At 37.2% G+C, this 22815-nt stretch overlaps 1 protein-coding gene across 4 annotated transcripts in view; it reads right to left on the minus strand.

Moving 5' to 3' along the window:
* LOC121673231 (oral-facial-digital syndrome 1 protein-like) overlaps positions 1 to 22815 on the minus strand; it is a 41620-nt gene that overhangs the window by 18258 nt on the left and 547 nt on the right. For 3 of the 4 annotated variants that reach the window (XM_042046365.1, XM_042046362.1, XM_042046366.1), the window contains exons 1-18: positions 22681 to 22782; positions 22444 to 22545; positions 20450 to 20650; positions 19609 to 19677; positions 19496 to 19523; positions 18595 to 18702; positions 17747 to 17883; positions 15469 to 15642; positions 13455 to 13561; positions 12443 to 12562; positions 9840 to 9913; positions 9086 to 9177; positions 8751 to 8940; positions 7972 to 8102; positions 7486 to 7597; positions 5402 to 6013; positions 3066 to 3198; positions 171 to 271 (exon numbers count right to left, since the gene is read on the minus strand). In XM_042046365.1, the coding sequence (XP_041902299.1) occupies positions 171 to 271; positions 3066 to 3198; positions 5402 to 6013; positions 7486 to 7597; positions 7972 to 8102; positions 8751 to 8940; positions 9086 to 9177; positions 9840 to 9913; positions 12443 to 12562; positions 13455 to 13561; positions 15469 to 15642; positions 17747 to 17883; positions 18595 to 18702; positions 19496 to 19523; positions 19609 to 19677; positions 20450 to 20650; positions 22444 to 22539 (2485 nt within the window). In that variant the 5' untranslated portion in view covers positions 22540 to 22545; positions 22681 to 22782. Of the gene's footprint in view, positions 1 to 170; positions 272 to 3065; positions 3199 to 5401; positions 6014 to 7485; positions 7598 to 7971; positions 8103 to 8750; positions 8941 to 9085; positions 9178 to 9839; positions 9914 to 12442; positions 12563 to 13454; positions 13562 to 15468; positions 15643 to 17746; positions 17884 to 18594; positions 18703 to 19495; positions 19524 to 19608; positions 19678 to 20449; positions 20651 to 22443; positions 22546 to 22680; positions 22783 to 22815 lie in introns of those variants that run through there. The other variant, XM_042046364.1, reaches the window with a different exon arrangement.

Raw genomic sequence — 22815 nt, forward strand, 5'->3', positions numbered from 1 at the left:
AAGAATGATGAAAATCAATCCCTCATCATCTGAGGTATTTGTTTTTCTTAATTCCAAAATCAGTCAGAATTTTTTCTCTCCAAGTACAGTCTTAAAACTATGAAGACAGTTGTCCTGTAACTGTTAAGCCCTAAGGTTAAACAAACTGTCTGAAATGCACTAAAACTTACCTTCAAGAGTATAAATGTGTTCTTCAAGATCCTCATACCTTAGTTTCTCTGGTTTGTGGACATCGCTGAAATCTTGTTTATCTGTCTGTTGACTCTGAAGTCTGAAAAAATAAGGAAGAATATAAATAATTTAATAAATATAAATGCTAAACTTTTAAGCAAATAGCAATCTGAAATTCACTCGCTAAGCAACAGACTAAACCAACACTAAAATCCATTAAACTTTCTGACTCAAATACAGGATATTTAAATCCAGTTCTCTAACTTTTAGTAAAAGTCCACTCCATTTCCCTGCAGCCTTTCCCCAAGGCCTTTATGTGACATAAAATCATTACATTAAAACAAAATACAAGGGAGTAAGAAAAAACAACAAAAAAGGAGAAATACAATGAATTGTGACAGTCAACTGAAAATTAAGAAATTTGCCTTTTTAAGCTCTGTGTTACAGTTTAATTCCCATTTTGATGTCATCTTAACAGATGTGTTTGAAATGTATTAGGATTAGATGTCTGGCAAAACAGAGATGCAGGGGTGAAAATCTGGGTTCTATCAAAAATGGGGCTAGTGCCCTCATTCTAAATCCCCGTTTATCTCATCAGAAAGATAATGTGAAAGAATAATGTCTCCCACGTGACCCAGCTCCTAAACTCTGACCAGAACTAGAACAGTAAAAGGAGTGCAGGTCACTAATGAAATTCAGCATCAGCACTTCATAAAGGAGCTTACTTCACACCAGCTGGTGCTCTTCATCGCAGCCTAAGTATGTTTGTGCTTACAATTTCTAAGGAATACAGGTCTTTCATGGAGCAAAAGTGGAGAACAAACAATACAAAACATACCCCCAACAAAAAGATTTGTTCATAAACAAAAAGTGAATCTGGGCACAGATAAATAAATTTGCATTGTCAGAAGGATAGTTCAGTGATGTCAGCGGGGAAAAATACCCTGTCAATTAAATAGCACAGAGTAAATGAAATTTCAAGTTTTTGGAAGTCTATTTCATGTTTTGAGTCCTTCCTTCACAGAAATGATTAAGTGCTAAATAATTCTTAAGGGTGCAAGGTTCAAGGACACACATGCCACTTTCTTCAATACTGTGTCCTGCAACACTGCTAAAAAGACAAGAGAACCCAATGCCTCAGTAACAACCCTCAACTGGTTTCTTCAGGCCAAAATAACAAACAAACAAACAGTTAGGTAATAATCTGCCTTACCACTCTAGTCTTCCTGTCTGTGTTTACTGGCTTCCTTCATACCACTCTTATCTTGGAACATAAATAAACAAGGAGCTCCTGTAGTCATAGAAGCAATTTTTCTTCCCCACTGACTGAGGTCTGACTTCTAACAGCTTGTCACAGATGTTACAGCATCATATTTGCTTTTCTTTTCTTTTCAAAGAAGTTCCCATTACCACTTAAAATCTACAGGTCATAAACTAATCCCACAATACACATCAGTGATGTGGCATTTGCCTAATAATAAGAGTAAATAACTGGAAAAGCCCACACATGCATTTCTCAAACATTTCATGTAACAGAAAACAGTCCAAGGCACGTGAAATTAGAAAATATGCAACAAAAGAATGTTTTTCTTTTAATAAAGTCTTGGGAAAGCAGCAAGTTCGAGACAATTATTGGGACCTTATACCCTTGCTTTGTCATAAGAAACCCAAGAAATCAACAACAAACCATAGTTGCCTTCCCAGACCTAGGTCTGGCCTCTGCTCATATTGTTCACTCTTCAAACAGGATGGAGTCCATAAAATCCTTCAAAGAAGTGAAGTCCCTCACAGGATTAGAGAATTTTCCCCTGTCACCTTAACATGCAGGTTAACATTCAACCTTCACTTTTTAAGGCCTGTCAGAGAAGTACAGGAAATCTGACACACCACAGAAAACATGAATGAGTAGGGAAAAAGGAGACACAGCCTCAAGGGAATACTTAAAGGAAACTGACCTCACAGTCCCTGAAAATCCCAACAGCTCATTTTGAAGACAAAAACCATAAAGGCTCTCCCAAAATTCTAACCAGATAAGAGACCCTCTCTGCATTAAATGTATGTTGAGGCCTTGATAACAACAAAATAAAAAAGCCCTACAAATGCCTGCTAGAGGTGCCCCAGCACAAGCTTTCTTCAGCCATCAAATCAGGAATGATGGCTAGCAGGTTAAGGACAATTCAGTTGTCTCATCTTAAAAAAATTACTAGAAGTTAAATACTAGAGCTGCTTCTGAAGACACATGTTCTTAGTTTTGGAGAGTGGAGGGAACACTGGCCATTAAGAACAGAAGAACTTCAGGCAAGGAAATAGGAGATACAGAGATGAAAGAAAAGTCATTTCAATGCAGCCTAATTTTGTCAAGTTATTAATTTACCTTAAGAACATCTTAAAAAAAGCAACAAAAGAAAAGAGAAAAGTTGTGCTACCCATCCCATTCCTACATGCAAAGGAGACTGGAAAATCCTATTTTGAAAACAGGCACATGACCAAGCTCTTCAGAGAGGGAAAAAAAGTAATAAATTTAGCAATACAGTTTGTTAATGAATGAAGTGAGAATGTACAACGGCCTTGATTTAAATTCTCAAACAGGCAGCAGAAATTCAAATGCTTCAATTAGCAGAAGCTCATCAGTCAGGTCACAGATGTGAAAAACAGAGACACAGTTAAAGAGACATAGCTTTGCTCAGAGCAAACCAAAGTGTTTGGGTTTTTTACAACTAAGTTCCACTTGAAGCATGATATTCAAAATGGAAATCCTTATTCACCTTTAGAAAAGTTCTCACGTATAAAATTAATGGCTGGCTTGATTTGTAAAAGCGGCTATCACTGTGAACAATTAGATACATGTTTCTTTAAAAAGCAGGTTAAAAATGTTGTTTTGTAAACAATGTTACCTGATTTTCTGGCCATGACTGGATGGTGAGGAAGGAACAGACTCAGAAGATGAAAGCAAATATGGCTTTGAAATAGGAGAAAGAACCTGGTCAACACTCCGCTGTGAAGAGGTAAGGGATGAGCTCTTGGCATCTGCAGAATAAAAATCCCACAATTTGTGTTAGTTATTTGTCCTACCATTCCTCAGACAAGGCTGGCTGTACAACACATGCATTATTGGTCCAAATGTGCATGGACTTAGGAAGTAAAACAGTCAAATGCATGAGCTAATTTAAAGGAAAAAACTGCATAATCCTTCCACTGGCAGATTACGCAGTAAAAGAGCTGTTGGATCTGCCAACTGCAAGTGTTTTAGAGGAGGACATACTTCTTCCTTTCATTCTCCAGAGACAGGTGCTGACAGCTGAGCACTTACCCTCACTTAAAGGAAAAACCAATCTCAGACTCACATTCATGGTATCTTCTACCTTTGAAATTTACCCTGAGTTGTTCAGACTGGTATTTTCAACAGCAGCGAAAAGCTCCACAGAAGCTTCCAGAATGACTTAAGAGTTTTCTAGCAAAACCACACCTGCTGCTTCAGCCATCTCTAGCAGAAAAGAATAATATACATATACCAGTATAAAAGCACTCCTCAGAAGACTCATGAGAGAGAAGTGACATCTCAGTGGGGAAGCAGTCTAACTGGGAGCTGACAAATCACACTAACAGCATGTTAGCACTGAAGCTAACCTGAAGATCCTATCACCCAGCTGCAGCCTGGTTTCCTACACTCCATACCACCCCATTTCTGTAATTCTTAAGTCAGGTAATGCATTCCTCTGTTATTCAACTCTTACCCCTCTCCAGAACCAGTTTCATGCATTAAGCACAGAACAGATCGAATGGAAAAAAGAGATCTGCCCTCCTGTAACTAGCTTCTGAAAAGTACAAAGATAGGAAGGATTTTTCAGGTTATGCACACAACTGTAGTTTTAACATTCCCTAATTTTCAACAAAACCCTAGTATTATGAAAGATTTTGTCTGTGTGCAGTGCTAAACAAATAGTCTGTGGGTACTTTATACAGAAGCTGACAGAGAGAACTTACAACATAAACGACTGCTTTGGTAGTTCAAATCTCAAATATGTTACCAGTAACAGAGTATGATACTCTACATGCAGAAGCACAGGGACAGCCACAATCAATCAGTATTTGTGACCTGTTTCTAACAGTGCCCATTACCAAACAAAACTAAACTAAAATTAAAAAAGGAGAATACTTGTATCTTACTTCTGGCAACACCCACCCCGACCTTTCTTCAATCAATACTTTTTTGGATCTGCCTGACAGAGAATAATAAATTACACAACTTACTCATGGTATGAAAAAACATTTCATTTTATTTTATTTCATTTCATTTCATTTTCTTCCAATGTCACAGGATTCTGGGGTCTGTGAAGCAGTAATCAAATGATCCCTTTTCACCCTTTTCATATCACTCATTGCTTTCCAGATTTCCCACAGCGCATCTCAGCCACCTCTCTTCCAAACTAAGCTGCCCTTGTATTTAACCTTCCTTCATGGAGAAGCTGATCTTTTTTTTTGTTACTGTCTCTTTTTTTCATCCTACTAAATCCACTTTGAGCCAAGAAGCAGATGTACTGCAAATTTGAAACAAGAGATTTTTTAAAAAATTTTCATTTCATTTCTATTTCGCTTGCTTTTCTGAGTACTGTCCTTAAGAAAAAAAAAAGACTAAGCAATTATTAGAAACTGTGATACTAATAGCAAATTAAAATTTTCCAGTCATGACTGAACACTAAAACCTTCCTCCTTACAATTGCTCAGGAGTATTTGATAGAGATGTCACAGCAAAAAGGACAAACAAAAGGAAATCTGGACATTTCAGACTGGAAAGCTCCATTTAAGAGAAGCCAAAGACAGCTTCTGCCACACACTTTAACTACAACAGTTAAAGGAAAGGTTAGAAATATAGGAGGTTTAAGAAATTACAGTTAATGTTGCAAAGCAGTTATACTTAACAGCAAGTTTTGAATTAAACTCTCTATATCGCAAGGTTACAGCTGCAGTGATTTATATGGCATTGTCTTCTCTTGACAGCTCCCTAGAGCATGTTTAACTTCCCTCAACATACTTCTCCAGTACTTGTTTCCAGAAGGAAGAAATACTCCAAGCAATTGGTATACTCTGTCTCCTGCAAAACCACATCTCCTGATTTCTGCTGCATCTTAGCAAATAACGAGTAAAAGACTAAAAGTGCTAAATCTTTCTCTTCCCAAGATGAACAGTAAGTAAAACCCAATACTGCACCCCATTAAGAATTTTGACTTACCATCTGGAATTCTCCTGTTACTGATGTCTCTCTTCGATTTGGGAATGGGAGTAGAAGAAAGGCGCCTTGAAGAAGATGCTCCTCTGTGTGGTGGGGTTAAGGGAGTTTTAAAGTTATCGACCTGCCCAGTTCTTTTGATGTGTTCTTCACCTCTTGGGCTGCTCAGAGGGGAATGTGGGGAGCTGGGATTATCCTCTAGCAGTTCATGCTGGATAGTCAAAGGGTGTCTATTAAGAGGACACTGCAGAATTAAAGGAGGCTGCATCTTCCTTGGTGTTCTGCTTGCAGCTGCATTCTGCATGACTCTGTGTTGGTAGCTCCTGTAGGCTTCTTCCAAGTACTCAGCCTCCTTTTCCAGTTCCTTCACCCTTGCCTGGGCCTGAGCGATGCACTCAAGGTCAGAGTCCAGGGAAGCACTGTGTGGCTGCAGCTGCTGTCGATAGCCAGGCACTGGCACAGTGCCGACCCTCCCCACATCAGTCAGACCCGGATTCCTCAGGAATGTGCCATCCATGTAAATGTCATGGGGCACGATCCTGTCACCAAGGAAGTCCAGGACGGAGCGGTCGACGAGCGAAGGTTTTGGGTTCCGATACACCTCATTTTCCAGAGCTAAATGGTAGCAAGAGAAAGTCAGTGACACTAAAGAGAGATACAAGAGACCCACAACAAAACAGACACAGTAAAATGTGGCATTTGAATTCCACTTTGATCAAAATTATTCTACCATGGAATTGGCTTACATTTCGAGAATTTAATGATTTAATTGAAATTGATTTAAGTGTATTTTTAATGCAGCTCCAAAGCTGCAAATTACCACTGCTATTTTTTAAATATATAATTCTTCCACATAAAACTACCATTAAGTATGTACTCTACAATTTTAAATTATGTTTAAGCAAATAAATAAACAAACATGAAAACATTACCAATTTGGACACATTATATCTAATCACGCTGTTAAAAGCCTAAGGAATACAGGGCATGCCACAAGTCTTAACAGTTTCACTTTATTTAGATCAAAAAATAATTTTGGAGAAAAACAACACAGCACATAGAAAATGTTTTTGTTGGTTTTTTTGTTCATTAAAAGTACTCTAAAATTGCCAGTTAAACTGAATGTTTTGGGGTTGTCTGTTTCCTTGCACTTTCATGCTTCAACAAGCCCAAAAGACCAACCTATGGGGCTGTATCTCTCTCGGCAAATTTACAACCTTGTTTTTATTCTACATAAATGGTTCTTCAATGACTTCATTAACTCTGATGTAAAATAAAAGCTCCTACAGTACTTTCAGTCACTTAATTAAAATATATATTTGCTATTTTGATATAACAAATTTCCAATTCCAAATGGTACCGATACATGTACCATAAATGAGTAAGTACCTATCACTAGTGAATAATATAAAGTATTGCATATACTGAACTATGATGCAACACATGTTGTATGTAATGTATAATCATTGCAGAATTGAATTCCATATTTTTACATTAAATATACATACCAACCCTTTTATTTATAATACTTGATATTAGCAATTTGACAGACAAGTATCTTTAAAAGTACATTTCTTCAGCAGACTGAACTGCTTTATGTAAGTGCCCGTTTCTAACACCCATACGAGGTAAGTTAAGCATAAGTTAGGCAAAAATTACTAAACTTGACTAAATCTGTTTAAGAGTTAGACTTAAATTTCTGAGGTACAAAAATACAATTTCAGATTGATTATTTTTATTATGAACATTCAAGAATCAAAATGCTTTAAAACACAAGTTGCCTGCTGGAGAATGTCATTTATGTTATCATCAAACATTAATGTCTCCATACCGAAGGAAAAAGAGACAGTAAAAATATGCAAGTGCTCAGGGAGGAATATTTTCCTTTCCTCCTATCTGTTTGTTTTCTGAAAGGAAATTGTAATGAGTCTGCTTTTTAAACTGGGCTTTAAATAGATTTTGATTTTAAACTTAACATCTACTCCCTGGTGATGTATTAGTTCTAGCTGCAACTGCAGCTTTTTTAAGCTTCTGGAACTTCTTACACTCGTCCTTCATAAAGGACTGCTCTGGTGTAAGATACAAACCTGTCTGTGTTTGTTTCACTTGCAGTTTCAGTTCTTCAACCTGCACATTTAACTTCCTGACAGTAGCTTCAGAGTCTAACAGTTGGGCCTTTAACTGGGCACAACGCTCAACCTATAGGAAATCAAGAGAAAAACAAAAACCAGCATCATTCAAACAAAAAGTATAATCTCAACTGGCCGAATACTTGGTTTCTAAATATTTTTCAGGTCCATTGAGACCATATACACATGGTATCCTACTGAAAGTCAGCACTGATAATTTGTTGACTCAGTGAGATTTACTTTGGTTATGTTGGGTTGGTTTAATTTTTGGTAGTTTTTTGGTGTGGTGATGTTTTGTTTTCTTTAGAAAACATAAAAATAAGCACAGTACAAACAATCCTTGTAACTGCATATCAAGCAGCCTGCACAAGCAGATGGATAACTGCAAAAGAGATGATGGGAAGAAGAAAAGTTTCAAATCATTTAATAATAATAATAATTTACCTCACTTTGTAGCTGCTTTTCCAACGTCTGCTTATGACTTTCAAATTCATCCAGCACCAGCTTCTTAGAATGCTCTGCTCTCCTCAGCTCCACTTGGCAGGCCAGGTACTCTGCTGAGGGCTGGGACAGCTCTACCCCAAAAGGGAAACACTGGACACTCAGACAAAGAATAATGAGTGTGCACCTTTCTACACAATACTCCATGAATATGTAAAGCTGAATTGATTTTAGGAACATAACAAGGCTTTGTCTGAATAAAGTACTTGGTGATATTTTTCTTCTTCCTTTTACAAAGGGCGAAAATCTTCACTGGTATAGTCCTTTAAGAACTAGACCCTGACTGTCCTACACTAGAAGAAAAATACATATCCTTACCTTACATAACTGTGCATACATCTGTACTCTCCTGTAATCTCAAATGCACATTAAAAATACTTTGTAATTATTACTATTGTCAGGCAAGCACTTAAATAGTAACGCCATGTTCTCTTACCATTATTAACCATACTAATGCTACGGTTAGAAATATTGCACTGCTTTTTTCAGAGGGTGCAAGGGATATCCTTCCATATTACAGCTACCGCTTAATTCAGGATTTCTCCCATATAAACACATAAAAGAAAATAAACTTATGCCAAGGACTGTTTAATTATACCAAACACTAGCTTGGGCTTCAGGCAAATTACTAGCAAATATAATACAAAGAAAGCATTATAATGAAAATTTACTTCTAAACAAATACTTGTAGAGAAATAAGAAAATAAGTCATTCGAACTGACTGTCTCGAAGATGCTGGTTCTCACTGCGAGTCTCATCCAACTGTTGCCTAAGTAGTTTATTCTGCACTTGGAGCTCCAATTTCTCCTCCTTTAGCAAAGGATAGTCTGATACCTCTTTCAGTTTTTCTGTCAACAACTGATTCTGTTTATTTACCAACAGAACCTGGGCTTTCACTGACTCCAAATCCAGCTGCAGATAAAGAACAGTTTAGAAGCTTATGAACCGCTGTACTACTTAACGATTATTTTTATTTCACATTTTCTTTTTCATTTGTAAAATACCTCAACTGCACCAGTTAGAATACAGACTTCTTTAAATTCATATTTACAATTACCTCAAGCTCTTTGGTGCGTGATACAGCTTGCTTGAGTTCCTCCTTTTTTGAATTAACAGCAATGGCTTCTTCATGCAAAAGCATAGCTTTCTCTGCAGGGAGGATTACAAATGCTGAATTAAAATTAGTAGAGTATTACAGTAAAAAACTGTATCAGCAGAAAACAGTTTTAAGCTGCTAAGCTCAAAATTGAATTGAATTTAAGACATAAAAATGACTGAATGTCATAGACACGCCTTCAAAATTAAGTAAATCATGCTGTATGTATAAATGTATACATATGCATATACACATTTAGAACTAAGTAAATCGAATTCATATGCCTGTGACATATCATTTCTTACATGTCCCTAACTTAAAAGTCTGTTATCTGTTCTGGCTCCCTTCCGCAAGCTCCAATTAAACATCTTGTGCACAATAAATGTCGAAACTGGCAACTGTTCCAGGGTACACTATCAGAGTCCAGTTAAAGCTTGAATGAGCTAGTAGGACTTCCGAAGGAAATGGGACACTGAAAAACCAGGAATGCTTTGCAGCCTCTGTGCAAAGCAGCAGTGTATGGTTCCCACTGCATTCTGGACAGCAATGAGTGGCTGAACTGTCACTGTTGCTGAACTGCCACCCGTTGTGATGGCTTTTCTGTCCCTTGTACCATGGAACACCAGGACCGTTCAGTAACAACAGTGGTTTGGCATACGACAGTAAAAGTTCTAGAGATAAACAGGTACTTTATCAACCTCAGACACATGGTTACCTTTATTTTTTTTCTCGTCTTCAGTAACTTTATTGGTTCTGGCTATGTATTCTTCTTTTAATTCAAGCTCATATCTAGAAGCAAAAAGAATTATGTATTTCCAAATGACGTGTGTGCACACACGCACAGGCATTTGTGCTAATTCCATTCTTTCCCAAACTAGACCCAGACTATCCTACACTAGAAGAAAAATACATATCCTTACCTTACATAACTGTGCATACATCTGTACTCTCCTGTAATCTCAAATGCACATTAAAAATACTTTGTAATTATTGCTATTATCAGGCAAGCACTTAAATAGTAACGCCATGTTCTCTTACCATTATTAACCATACTAATGCTATGGTTAGAAATATTCACGCAGTTATTTATTGACAAAATTAACTATTGCAGAGCCACCAAAATGGTTGGAAAGGGCCCTGCCAATCATCTCATTCAACCACCCCCTCAAAAAGCCACCCTATCGCCACCTGTACAGCAGGGCAGCTGGGGCTCTTCCTGGCCAAGTCCTGAAAACCTCAAAGGACATATATTCCACCCCCTCCCTGGATGATCTGTGCCAATGCTGCACTACTCTTCCAGTAGATTTTTTCCTTATGTCCAAGTTAAATCTCCCAAGCCACAACTTCCAGCCCCCGTCATATGAACTGAAAGGTCACATTTGAGAATCCAGTAACTATCCTGACAGATTTTACTAGTTTCCAGTTTCTTCATGACTTTTTTGAACTGAGGAGCCCAAACCTGGGCATGGTATTCCTAGCACAGTCCTCCCCAGTACCTTTAAAGGGACGCTAAGTTCCCTCAGCCTGCTGGCCATGCTGCTTCTAGACTTACCCATCATGCTGTTTGCCTTATTTGCCAGAGCATGCTGCTGGCTCATAATCAACCTGGCATTCACTGTAACTCATCCACCTCCTCTTCAGAAATGCAGCTCCTCAGCCAATTCCTTTTCCCCATTTATACAACTTCATAGGACTATACTCTGTCCCATGCACAGAGCTTTGGAGTTTTCCTTGTTAAAATTCCTAAGATTTGCACTGGCTTGATTCCCTTGTCAAAGTCTGCCTGAGCTGAAATTCTGCCATTTTTTGTGGAAATGATTCCTCTTAATTAAGCCTCATGTTCAAAGCTGAGGATGCCCTGTGCCCACATCCAGATGAAGCTGTTGGACAATAACAATAATAAGGGCCCCAGAACTGGCCCCAGGGGTTCTCTGCACACCACCAGTCACCAGCCAGACACTGAGCACTGCCCAGGTTCACCACTATTCAAGCCCAGTAGTCATCCAACTGTGCCGTTCCATTGTAGTGGAATTTACAGGAGCTAAGAAAGCATTTTACATGACTGGGACATAATTCATGGTTTCAGATATAGCCAAATCCACCCTCCTGCATTTCTGCAAATGGTGCAGACCATTCAGATCCTTCTCCCAAATACAGCATTTAATGTTTACTGCAAAAAAAAAAAAAAAAAAAAAAAAAAAATTGATTTGCTAGCAATCCTCACTACTTCCATACAATAAATAGTAGTTCTTTAATACTTTTCATTGATGATTTGGGAAAAAAGGACATGGATCTTGTCGTTCTGAACACCTGCAGCATGCCTTAAAATATTTTGTACGTTGATAAAATAAGCCAAGCAGCAGTTTATCCTTAAAATGCTTTGCTTCTCCTCATGTACTGAAAGGACTTTACAATCACTATTTGTAACTAGCTGTTATAGACTAGATAAAATAAGATACCAAGGTGAGTCAATTAGTTGCATTTCACTGTTCTCTAACAAAACCATCAAATTCTGAGGTATTATTTTTATCAAAACCTACTATTAACATCTTTGCTCTTTAATTTAAAGACCTACAAACACAGATTATACTGCTCACTGGCTTGCAATAAAAAATGATGATACATCAGTCATTTGGTTTAACTGCCTGAGACAGGTTCATGACACGGCAAGAGCACTTGTCTGCACTGAACTATCAAGGAACCCTTCGAGTGACCAACATACTACAAGTACAATAGCAAAGTTAGGATATACCCACTGCAACACCCCAAAAGAAGTCACATGTTAAGACCAGGTTCGGGCACAAGGTAGCCAATAAAAGAGGGAGATCTATATCAGAGAATTCCTCTTCAAAAATGGGAAAGGGTGAAGGTAAGAGGCAGTCTGTCTGTACACTAGTGCGTCTCTCACTCCTTTTCCAAGACACTTGTAGCATCTCTTTAACGCTGATTTCCCCTTCATGCCTCTTCTGCATTCATAAAATGGTCAGGCCTTTTAACTGTGGTCAAAGGAATTAACTAATACTGCTTCAGATCCTCTTGTCTAAGCTAATGTCACATCTCTTTTCCAGCTATTGACACAGAATTTAAACTACAGCAATAATATAACCTATAACCAAAAGAGAATTATTTTCTATAGCAAGCTTACTAGCAAATAGCTAAGCAGTAATGTAAAAAATTCAATCTGACTAAAACTAAAACATAAATGCATATTTTCAAAGTCCTTGCTTTGCTATGCTTTTAAAGAGATCTTATAGAGTTTATTAATCTGTTTTCGTAGGAAATACCATGTGTCCTATTAGACACAAAAGAAAAATTTACTTTAAGAGTTCTGTCTTCAGCTTTTGGTCATATGTCTCCTCTATGTTCTTCACAGCAACCTCCCGACGCCGAAGTGCATCTTCTATAGCTTTATTTTTCTCCTCCTGAACTTTCTGGGTGCTGAAATATCCAGAAATATACAGACAATGACGAGTTATAAAATCAAATCTTTAGTCTGGGGTTTTGTTTCTTTTTTACAGTAACATTTATAGACATCAAAGGGTGATGTGCTGCTTGGAATACTGTAGCAATTTGAAATCATCATCAGACTCTGTCACTGTAGTTCATTAAGAATACGGAGATGTGACAAAAACTAAATTGCCCTACTTAAAATTCAGTACCAATCAATTATGCAGCTATCCCGGGTTAACCCTGGCTCAGTTTCCCACACCAGAAACACTTCAGAGGACAGAGTGCTGAGCATGCTATTCTATCAGCACCCTCTGCTGGGTTGATAAAAAACCCAGGTTTTTTTTAGCACGATACTCATTTTGCTATGGAAAACAGATGACAAAGTAACAACATTAAGTAGTAATGAAAGTTTAGCCAAAAATGGCTGTTACTTTTTTTATTTAATGAAAGGAAACTGATCTTACTGAGGATCTTATTAAGTAACAAAAAATCCCAAAAAACCCAAAAAAACCAACCCCAAAACATAGGGCTAATGAGGCAAAATATCCATGTATGTATCTCGTGAGTGTTAGGGATACATACTGTTTTGTTTGGGGGTTGGGTTTTTTTAATTTAACCACTTGAAAGTAAACATCTGTTTCCTTGCCTCCAAAGCAATGCTGAACTGTTTTGGTTGGGCAAGGTGGAATAGAAAAAAAACCAGAAACATCTTTTTGTATGGGGTATCCCTGCTAATAGAGACAGTATACAATACTGCTCAAAACATAAAACATAACTTATGGGATATATAATCTATTTCAACATCACAAAAGCAGAAACACCATGAGGCATGCTTTGCAGAAGCATCATTCAGCATTGTACACATCCTTCAGCAACTTACATTTCAAATGCCTCCATCCTTTGCTTCAGTTCAGCCTCCCTGGTCCTTATGGCTTCAATATCTTTCAATAGACTTTGTCTCTGAGTGTACACTTCCTTTGCTTCTATCTGAATCACAAAATATTGTCCTTAGTTTTACTTCACACTTTATACGGTATTTACTGTTTAACACATTCGAACTTATGAGGATCCTCTTCAGGGACTGACTGAACTTATTTCCATAAATACCATTTATTACAGTCATTATATGAAATAACATCTAGAATCGACTTTAAGTATCTTTTTTTAATTCCCTTTCTACTTTCACGCAGAGTAAAAATGTTCTAGATGCAGTCACTTCTGCCAACCCATAAACACTCTTCCTTTAAGATATAGCACTGATTAAAACTCATGTAAAAGGAAAAACTGTTTTAGAAAATTACAGAATAAACATGTTCAAACACTTGACTTTTTTTTAATAAACAGGTTTTGTATGCTCTTCACAAAAATGTAATTGAAGAAACAAATACCAAAACCCACTGATAAAACATGAATTAAAACTGAAACTGAGTAAACCAACAGCTTTTCAGTTTTTGCAGTTTAATTTACAGAACTCATAAAAAACTGTAAAAGGGATTCTCCAAGTGATGAACATATTAACACCAAAACCCACGTATCTTCCTATTAATAAAAATGGCTTTTTTTGCCCTTAAGCACAAAAGACATTATTTCTCTCAAAAAAAAAAATCTAAGAAGAAAATTATGACTTTGCTATATGGACCTTTATATCAACTTTGAAAGCTATGTGCCTTTGACAGTGCTGACAGATTCAGCTGCTGTTCCTGGTACAAAAAATAGAGCAGTTTCTCAAGCCACATTTCCTGGACATAAAGGCATCATAGTGAAGGGTTAAATGACTTGACATCTTTAATGTAAATATACCTGAACTCTGTTAAAAGAATCCCCAGGTAAACGAAATAAAGTTCTCAGTGAGTGCAGAAGCTGATAAGAGAAATCAAATATTCATACACAATACTTGACAGCTGTGTTGATCTAGTCATTGGTAGGGGTTTTTTTAATTACTGCATTAATTTCATGCCCACAGAATAAGACTGAGAGCATAACATAGATGTATTCTTGTCAGCTTCAAAGGACATAACCATGAAATAAATTCATGGCATGGTGATAAAATGTTTAATATTATAATAATCTATATAGAGACCTGCACAACTGCCTTGTTAACCAATACCACGTGTTCTCAGGGAAAAAAACAAGACAAAGAAAGCCATAAAACCACCACATCAAAGCAAAAATATGGTAACATTTGTGGATGACTATTATTTGGATAGGAAGGTCTACTGCAGATAGCAGGGAGGTGGCAAGGCAAACAGGCAAGAGAAGAGAAACTGTTCTTTCAGAAACTGAGAAGTAACAGTTTGAGATCGGGATAAGCAGTTGAGAACTACATACAAATTATTGTGTGCTGTAGTAACAGTTACTACCCCGGCAAAACACCAGGAGTTAACAGCCCAAAGGAATAACTCATCAACACAAGTGTTCAAAGAAATGAAATGAGATGCTACCTTACAGTAAAGATGGTGGTTATTCATAATATTCAATATATAAACAGAAACAGCTTATCTGTACCATACAAGCTATTTATTCCATTTAGAGTATTCTCAGCTGCTAAAAGAACTTGAGTGCAACTAAAAGCTATGTTCAACTTTCTGTGAAAAAAAAAAAATCAGTGATCTGAATTCAGCAAAATTATTAACAGATTTAAAAGCATTTCCTACATTTAGATCCCAGCTTGCAGAACTATTCCTTTTCCAGCAATCTCTACTTAGATGTTTAACCATACTCATTCCTGCAGTTGCCAAATGCATTCCCCTAATTTATAAGAACAAAAGTGAATTCTAAGTTTTCCCTAATAAGCCAAGCAAGATCTGAAGGTAAATCTCCCTAAGATAAAAGAAAGTCTAACCAACTCACTGAATCATTTGCAAAAGGTTAGGAAAAAATATTTGGAACTTTACCTCTTGTTGCTTTTGAAGTCTCTCAATAGCATTCTTTTCACGAGAAATCAAGGCTTCAGACTTTGCTTGATGCGTCTTCTCTAACTCATGGCGCAGCTCAGAGATTTCTTTCTGGGTCTGCGCTTTCTCCTCCATTTTAATCTTTGCTATTTCAACTTCTTTAAAATGTTCAAGCTTTTACATAAAGGAGGAAGAGAGGGTTAAATAGGGCCATCTTCAAATCAACAAAGACAATTCCTCCTAAGACAATCCAAAATTTCACCTCAAAATTCTTGTTAGGAAATGATAAATTGATAAAAATTAATTACCGTGATAACAGTATCTTAGCAGCACATACTATCTGCATATCTCACATCGTTTTCATGTATTTACCTGGCATCCCAAAGCAGATCTTACACGAAACTATCAGCTTCAGACAAGAGCAGAACAGAAGCCTATGAAGAAAACTGCACTGCAGGAGTGATACTCTGCTTGGAATTAAGGAATGGCCACAGTTTAACTCCTTCTCTGACACTGTCTATATTCTTGTCCCTTTCCCAAAGAACCACTTTTGACTAGTGATACCAGAAACAGCAGAAACAGACCCACACCCTGAGCTGCTCAGAAACCAAGAAATTCACCAGGATGTAAAAAAAAAGTGCCAGAAATGGAAAAAAATGCAGAACATGTAACTTCATCTAAAGAAGGTTACAGAAAGAGAAGTCCTGATTCACTGACTTCTAAGCACAACTGAAAAAAAAGTAAATGCACACAAACAGGAAAGCACAATCTTGGAACTACACAGAAGAATCGCTGGGAACATGATTCCACACAGTGTGTGAAGGACAATATCTGTGAGAGCAAATGGGATTATAAAGAATTACAATAAAAATTTGGAAGAAAATGGAAAGCAAGCATACAAGACAAAAAATGTGAGGAAAAACTGAGCAAAAGAATAAAAAGAGTATGACAGAAAAACTGTGAGACTGGAGAAAAGATTAAAGAATGGAAAAAGCAGAGTAGGAATGTCTGATCAAGGAATTCAGGTCTGTGGTCATAAATTTTGTGAAAAACTAAAGAAACAGTGAGACGGTACAGCATTACTTGTATATATACAAATTTGATTAGAAATGTCGTACAGTAATTCCCATCATGTTGCTAAGTAATTCATGTAAAGCTAACTGAATTTAGAAGAGATTTACATCTGGTTAAGATTCCCATCTCCTTTGTTACAGCTGGTTTGCTTAAACTGATACAAACTTCACAACACACAAATTAACATGCTTTACATACCAAAAAAGACAGAGCCAGTTGGGGAATAAAGACTAAATGAAGAATGAAGGTAAAAGAAAGTTTTAACACTCCATCCTTCTACCCGTCTGACTGAAAAAATGGTGACTACACTGAGTTCTTCAAACAGTTTATATCAGCTGAGTGCCTTTTAAAGTGTGTGGAAGAATTCTGATTATCAGATTATCATTTTTATATACCAATAAACTACTGATCTTGACAGAAATTAGTGAAAAAATATATTGAAATGTGAAACGCAGTTGATTTATTTTTTTTCTATCCAAAAAAAACTGATGATCTTGACAGAAATTTATGGGGAAGAAAAAAATATGTATTTAAATGAAATGCAGTATATTCCCTCTGCTCCATTTTTCAGACATAAGGATTATCAGAGGATTATGTGACAAAATTCTAATCTTATCTCTAAAATGAAGGAAAATTCTCTAGAAGAGCTGTCTTCAATTATAGGAAGAAAAAAATCAAAAATTATTCATAATACTGTCTGTTATGACTTTAGTGTTTCTGTGCAATGCTTTGAAATAGAATGCAAATTCTCATCAGTATTAAAAATTAACTGTCTGTCAAGCTACACAACAGTAACTCATACCTTGCAGAGGCTATGCATCATATTGAAATTCAAGCATCAAAATCTTAACTGGGAAGGAAAATTAAAATTGTGGTATAAACATTTCTCCATAAAACAAAATAATCAAAGAGCAGACAAAATTTACCAAATTAAGACAATCAGAGTAAGTAAATGTTGTGCTACAAATTAACATCAGAATAAAAAGCTTAACATTCTGTGCACATTTAACAAGAAAGGGGGATGGCAAACATACATGTTATATCATCAAATTAACAAGAGATATTGGATTAACTTAGCCTTTTGTGCTTGTTGTAACTAAGGATTAGATCTTTTCTTTCAATTTACCTTAAGTATTAAAAGTTTGCAACATGTAAAGTCAAAATTAATAAACGTCTCCCTCAGATTCATAAACCAGAGTTATACCTTTTGACGCATTTCTTCTTGAAGCTGCTTCTCTATTTCTTTTCTATATTCATTAAGTTTTACTTCTAAAGATTCAAATTTCTGATGCTGAGGATAAGAGTCTGCAAACTGCTCATCAATCAGCTGAAGCTTCTCAGCTATAAAAAACAACACATCCACCATAATTTAAAAACACTCACTGCAGTTACCTTACCAAAGGCTGCAGGAACCTCTCTCTCTGCAGGACATTCTTCAGCTTATCCAAGCAGCACTATCCTAGAAAGACTTGTGCGGCACAAAAGCAGAGGCAGCACAGAAATGCCATTTATCTGCTTTATATATACATATATAAACATAAACACCACATATACCTAGGAGAAGGCACTTGGCTGTTTAGGCACTATTTGTGGTATTACATACTCATTCACCCTCTTTTACCATGGGCGGACAAGAATTTCCTTTTGTATGCAACTTTTAGCTTTTTTGTATTAATATATTAATAACAGCATGCATATTATAAATTCAAGAACTCCCAGTCTATGCCTAACTTGCTCAAAGAGACCATGCATTTACAATTCTGTTCTCCAGAACATATTTCAACAAATAACGTTACAGTCCATTTGTCAAAGGTCTTAGCTAAATGCCTAAGAAAACACACAAATGATTTTAAAAAAAACTCCTATCCTGATTTTGCTTTATTTTAAGAAAATTTTAAAATTCCATGTACTAGTGACAGACATGACCTTTCCTCATTATAACTTTAGGCTGCATTTGAGTAAGTAATGAAATAACATCATTCATACAAAATCTATATAAAGCTATACCATACACCAGTATGAAAATACATGGGGAGACTTGCCTGCACTTACCAAGAGATTCTCTGAAAGGAGGCACTGAGGTGGTCTGAGTTTCTGTGTTAAGAGTTTCCCTATTTAGATGATGCTCTGTAAGTCCGATTAAAATTTGCATAAGGAAACCTAGCAAGATCCAACAGATAAGTTAGTTCTGATTTCATACCAAAATGGAATTTGAGCCTGTAATTAACAAAGCAATTTTCAGTGTACAAGAAAACCTATCTGATTTACAGAAAGAACAAGTATTTCTGTAAAAATCAATTCTTGTGAACAATTACGGTTTTATTATAAGCATAATGCAGTCCATCTCAGTCAGCAAAAGCTGTACTTTTGGAACTTTTCCTCCCATCCATGTCTCTTGACTCCCAGGATCAGTTGAGAGTGAAGATTGTTAGTACTTAACTAGGAGGCCTATAGGCAAGAAGGGTTTTTGAAGATCAAGCTCCTTTAGGTAATACAGTATAGTTAGGTTTCGTCTTGTAGATATAAGAATTATTTCTTACACAATACAATGGAAAGTCAATTAAATCTGTAACTTTTGAAGTATATTCTGCAAGCTAATACAATGTTATAAAGGCAACCCAAAACCTGAGTTTTCCAAAGTTAGCATGAAAAGCTTCCAAAGAGCATTATATTTAACACCTGATTACAGATTTTTCTCATATTTCTAATGTACAAGTAATTTATTTTGTAAGTGAATGTTAACAGTTAATCCACACCACAAATACGAGATGGATAATCCTGAAATACAACATTCATCATCCTGGTGTACTGCAAGTTTCAAAATCCGACTAAATCCAGATTACTCCATACCCACACACACTCAAGAAATCTGATTTTTTATTGCTCACATCTTAACAAAAATGAAGCTAACACAATTATCCTTTTCTGTATCACACATGTAAACATTTTGTACCTTTATTTTCCTTCCGAGTTCCTGAAGTCTGTAAGAAAGAAAAAAAGTTTTAGCCAGTCTATTTTCATCACCACTGTAATTTAAGCTTATTTTCAAAATCAAAATAACTTTACCAGGGATTTGTAAAGACTGGATTTTGGATTGATCCTCATCAATTGAAGAAGATCTTGCATAGTCCACAGCTTTGGGGAAAATAAAGATCATTTGGAAAAGGTTAACTAATTTAAAATAATTTCAAGTATGCAAACAGCACTGTTTCACAGTTGTAAATGTTTTTTCCATTTGCAAAAGATCAATTTACTGTCTGTAAAATCATTTCCAGAAGCCTGCTGTTCTGCATTTACTTATCTTCACTACTTCAGACATAGGGCAGCCAGCATGTAGCTTCATCATCAGCTGAAGCCGTGAAAAGAGTGTTTTGTTCCCTCCCTACCCCAACATGTCCTTGCTACTTTCCTTGTCTCTTTTCTTGATTTATTATACTAATCAGATGAGCTCACTAATCCAAATGATGATTAACTACTCACCAGGTCAAAAAATTCATTTTCAGTTAGAAACAACTTCACCCTATCACACACTTAGAGAGAAGCAAAGGGAAGGGAGGGGAAGGACTGCCCTTTTCAGCTACACTTTGTAGTTACAACAGCTTGAACTGACCAGGAACCACATTTTCAGGGAACAGAATGGCCAAATGACCTTTCATCAGGTTCAGTTCTCAAGAGCTCTGCCACACAGATTGTGGCTGCACCTTTCCAGAACAGCATCATTAGCTTATTGCCAGTTTAAAGTATTCATGAAAATGACCCTGAATGATGGAATGTTTTGTGGAGGTGCTCAGAGGCTGTACTTATCTTTGTGTTCTGTATCACAAAAAAGGATTTTTTCAATTGTTAGAATATGACAAGCCCCAGAGAGCAAAGAGACATCGGGGAATAGGCAAAATACTGAACTTACCTTCTTCTTCTCTAATCCACTTTCTGGAAAGAAAACAGAAAGTGAATACTCGTAGCCACATCTCTCTAGATGATCTGCCACCAAACTGTTGGAAGCAGTGGTCAAAAGTGAACTGTCTTCACTTGGAACCATCCGTGGCTGAAGTTCTCCACTCAAAATTGGGTGCATTAGTTCATGGATTAGCTGGTTTCGGAGCTGTGTCTGATACAGAAAAAACCATTGTATTACCAGTTTACATGTGATTCCATGAGAGTTTTAATTTTTCAAAATCCACAGGGAGCCTCAGTTTACTACAGAACGCAATAGGGCAGACTAATTTTGGCAAAAGCTAGACACCATGCCTTTCTTCAAAACCCTCTAGTGGTGGATACAGTGAACCCTGACTTTCCCTCAAATGTATCAAAAACAGGACTGAAAAGAAGTTCCCAGGCAAGAGCTCACATAAACACCACTCTAGGACCCCCAGCTTAATTTTCAGATCATTGCTTTCCTGTTTTCCTTCCCTTTGGCTTAAATAAAGCCTTCCTGATGTGGCATCCATTTCAGGTGTTCTTGGAACCCTCACTGGTCCTCTTTTGAGTCTCATATCAAGAAGCTGCTCATGCCATCACAAAAGTAGATGTCAAAATAAACAAAAAATTCAATGTCTTTACTATCATTTATTTTATACGGAAGCAAAAGAGTACTAACCAAAAAGACCTACAGTCACTAATAATAATTAAATGGCATTTTAAAATTATTTATTTGCATTCTATGAGTTACAACAGAGAAAAAAGTAACCTAAAATCAGAAGATCTCCCCTCCATAAAAGGAAGAAATAATTGTTTTCATTATACAGTTATATAAATTGTTTATACAAACCACTTACAGGAAAAGATCATGACACAAATAGTGTTCTAAGCTTTCAACAACAGGTATGCAACAGTGACACAACTGAATAAAGAGGCAGTGTTTTACCAAAATGCAACAAAATACTTACTGAAACTTAACAAAGCTGGATCATCAGACTAGCCTGATATTTTAGCATGGTTTTCAAGAAAAATTAGGCTGACAACAGAACTACAGAGTAATCTGAACTGAAAAGGATCACTGAATTCAACTCTTGAACACAACTGAAAAAAACTGTTTTCCTTATTAATTTCTGAACTTGTCCAGTTTCAACCAACTTCAACAGAGCTGATGTTGTCTCAAAAACAACCAAGAACAGAAACCTCTTATACATCTTGTGGCAAAGTGCAGGTGGTAAGCACAGGGCTAAATCCCCATCCCTAGTACAGAAAAGGAATGCAGAAATAACTTTCCAGACAACTAAAACAAAGCAGGAAAATTGACTTAAACCAGAAGTCACCTGACAGAATATTCGTTAAATTAAACAAGAAATGGTTCGAGCATTACAAGCTTGGTATGGAAATGAGTAACACAGAAACAAATCGTCCAGAACAATAAATTCTTGGCTATAGGATTATCGATGATATTTTTGAAATATTGATCTTGAGTTTTTTCCCCAATACATTCTCCTGAACGAGCAGACAGGGACAAAACAGATGAAGTAGTTTTAAAACAGAATTGTAGTATTTTAGAAGTATTCTTCATATAGCATGTTTACTTATCGTAGGCAATAAACACAGCCAGTGACCTAAGAGATCCCTTCCTATTTTATATTCTAATTTATTGTTCTCTCCCCTGCTTGAGTTTTTTTTTTTTTTTCAAACATGGATATTTTCAAAGACCTAATACAGGCTTTTAACCTTCCTGAAAAAGACTCCGAGGCCAAGGCATAATGAAAAGCCACTCCGTTTAGGGAGAACCTTGTATATGGGGGGGGGGAGAAAAACCCCAAACACAACACACCCCCCACACACACCCCGAATACTAACTAGGCTGTGGCGAAAATAGTACTTTGAGGGGAAGAGTACTCGGCATGGCTGTCAAGGCTCTCAATGTTAAAGCAGTACAGCGGATCACAGGGAGCACCTGCTGAAAATAAAGCACACCTTAAGTGTGTCCAGTACGCCTCGGCTCTTAAAAGTCTGATACAGCCTTTTCCGGAGCTCCTCTTGGGACAATGTCTCCCTTTCAACCGAAGCCATCCTGCCCTACAACACCGAAACAAAAAGGGGCATTATTAACTCGCAGCTCGACCCACAGCTCGCGAGACACCGAGCGCTCTCGGCGCCCCCACCTCCCCTCAGCCCGCTCGGGCTTTCCCGGGGCAGCCTCCCGCTACCCACGGGGAGAGCGCCGGGGCCGGGAGCAGGGCCGGGGAGCGAGGCCGGGCTCGGGGCCGGGCTCGGCAGGGCAGGGCAAGGCAAGGCAGGGCCGCTCCGGGCGCGGCTGCGGCGGCCGCTGAGGCGTCACGGCGGCGC

Source organism: Corvus kubaryi, unplaced genomic scaffold (assembly GCF_017639235.1).
Source record: "Corvus kubaryi isolate FWS band 111438036 unplaced genomic scaffold, C.kubaryi_AGA036_p1.0 65287, whole genome shotgun sequence".
NCBI lineage: Eukaryota > Metazoa > Chordata > Aves > Passeriformes > Corvidae > Corvus > Corvus kubaryi.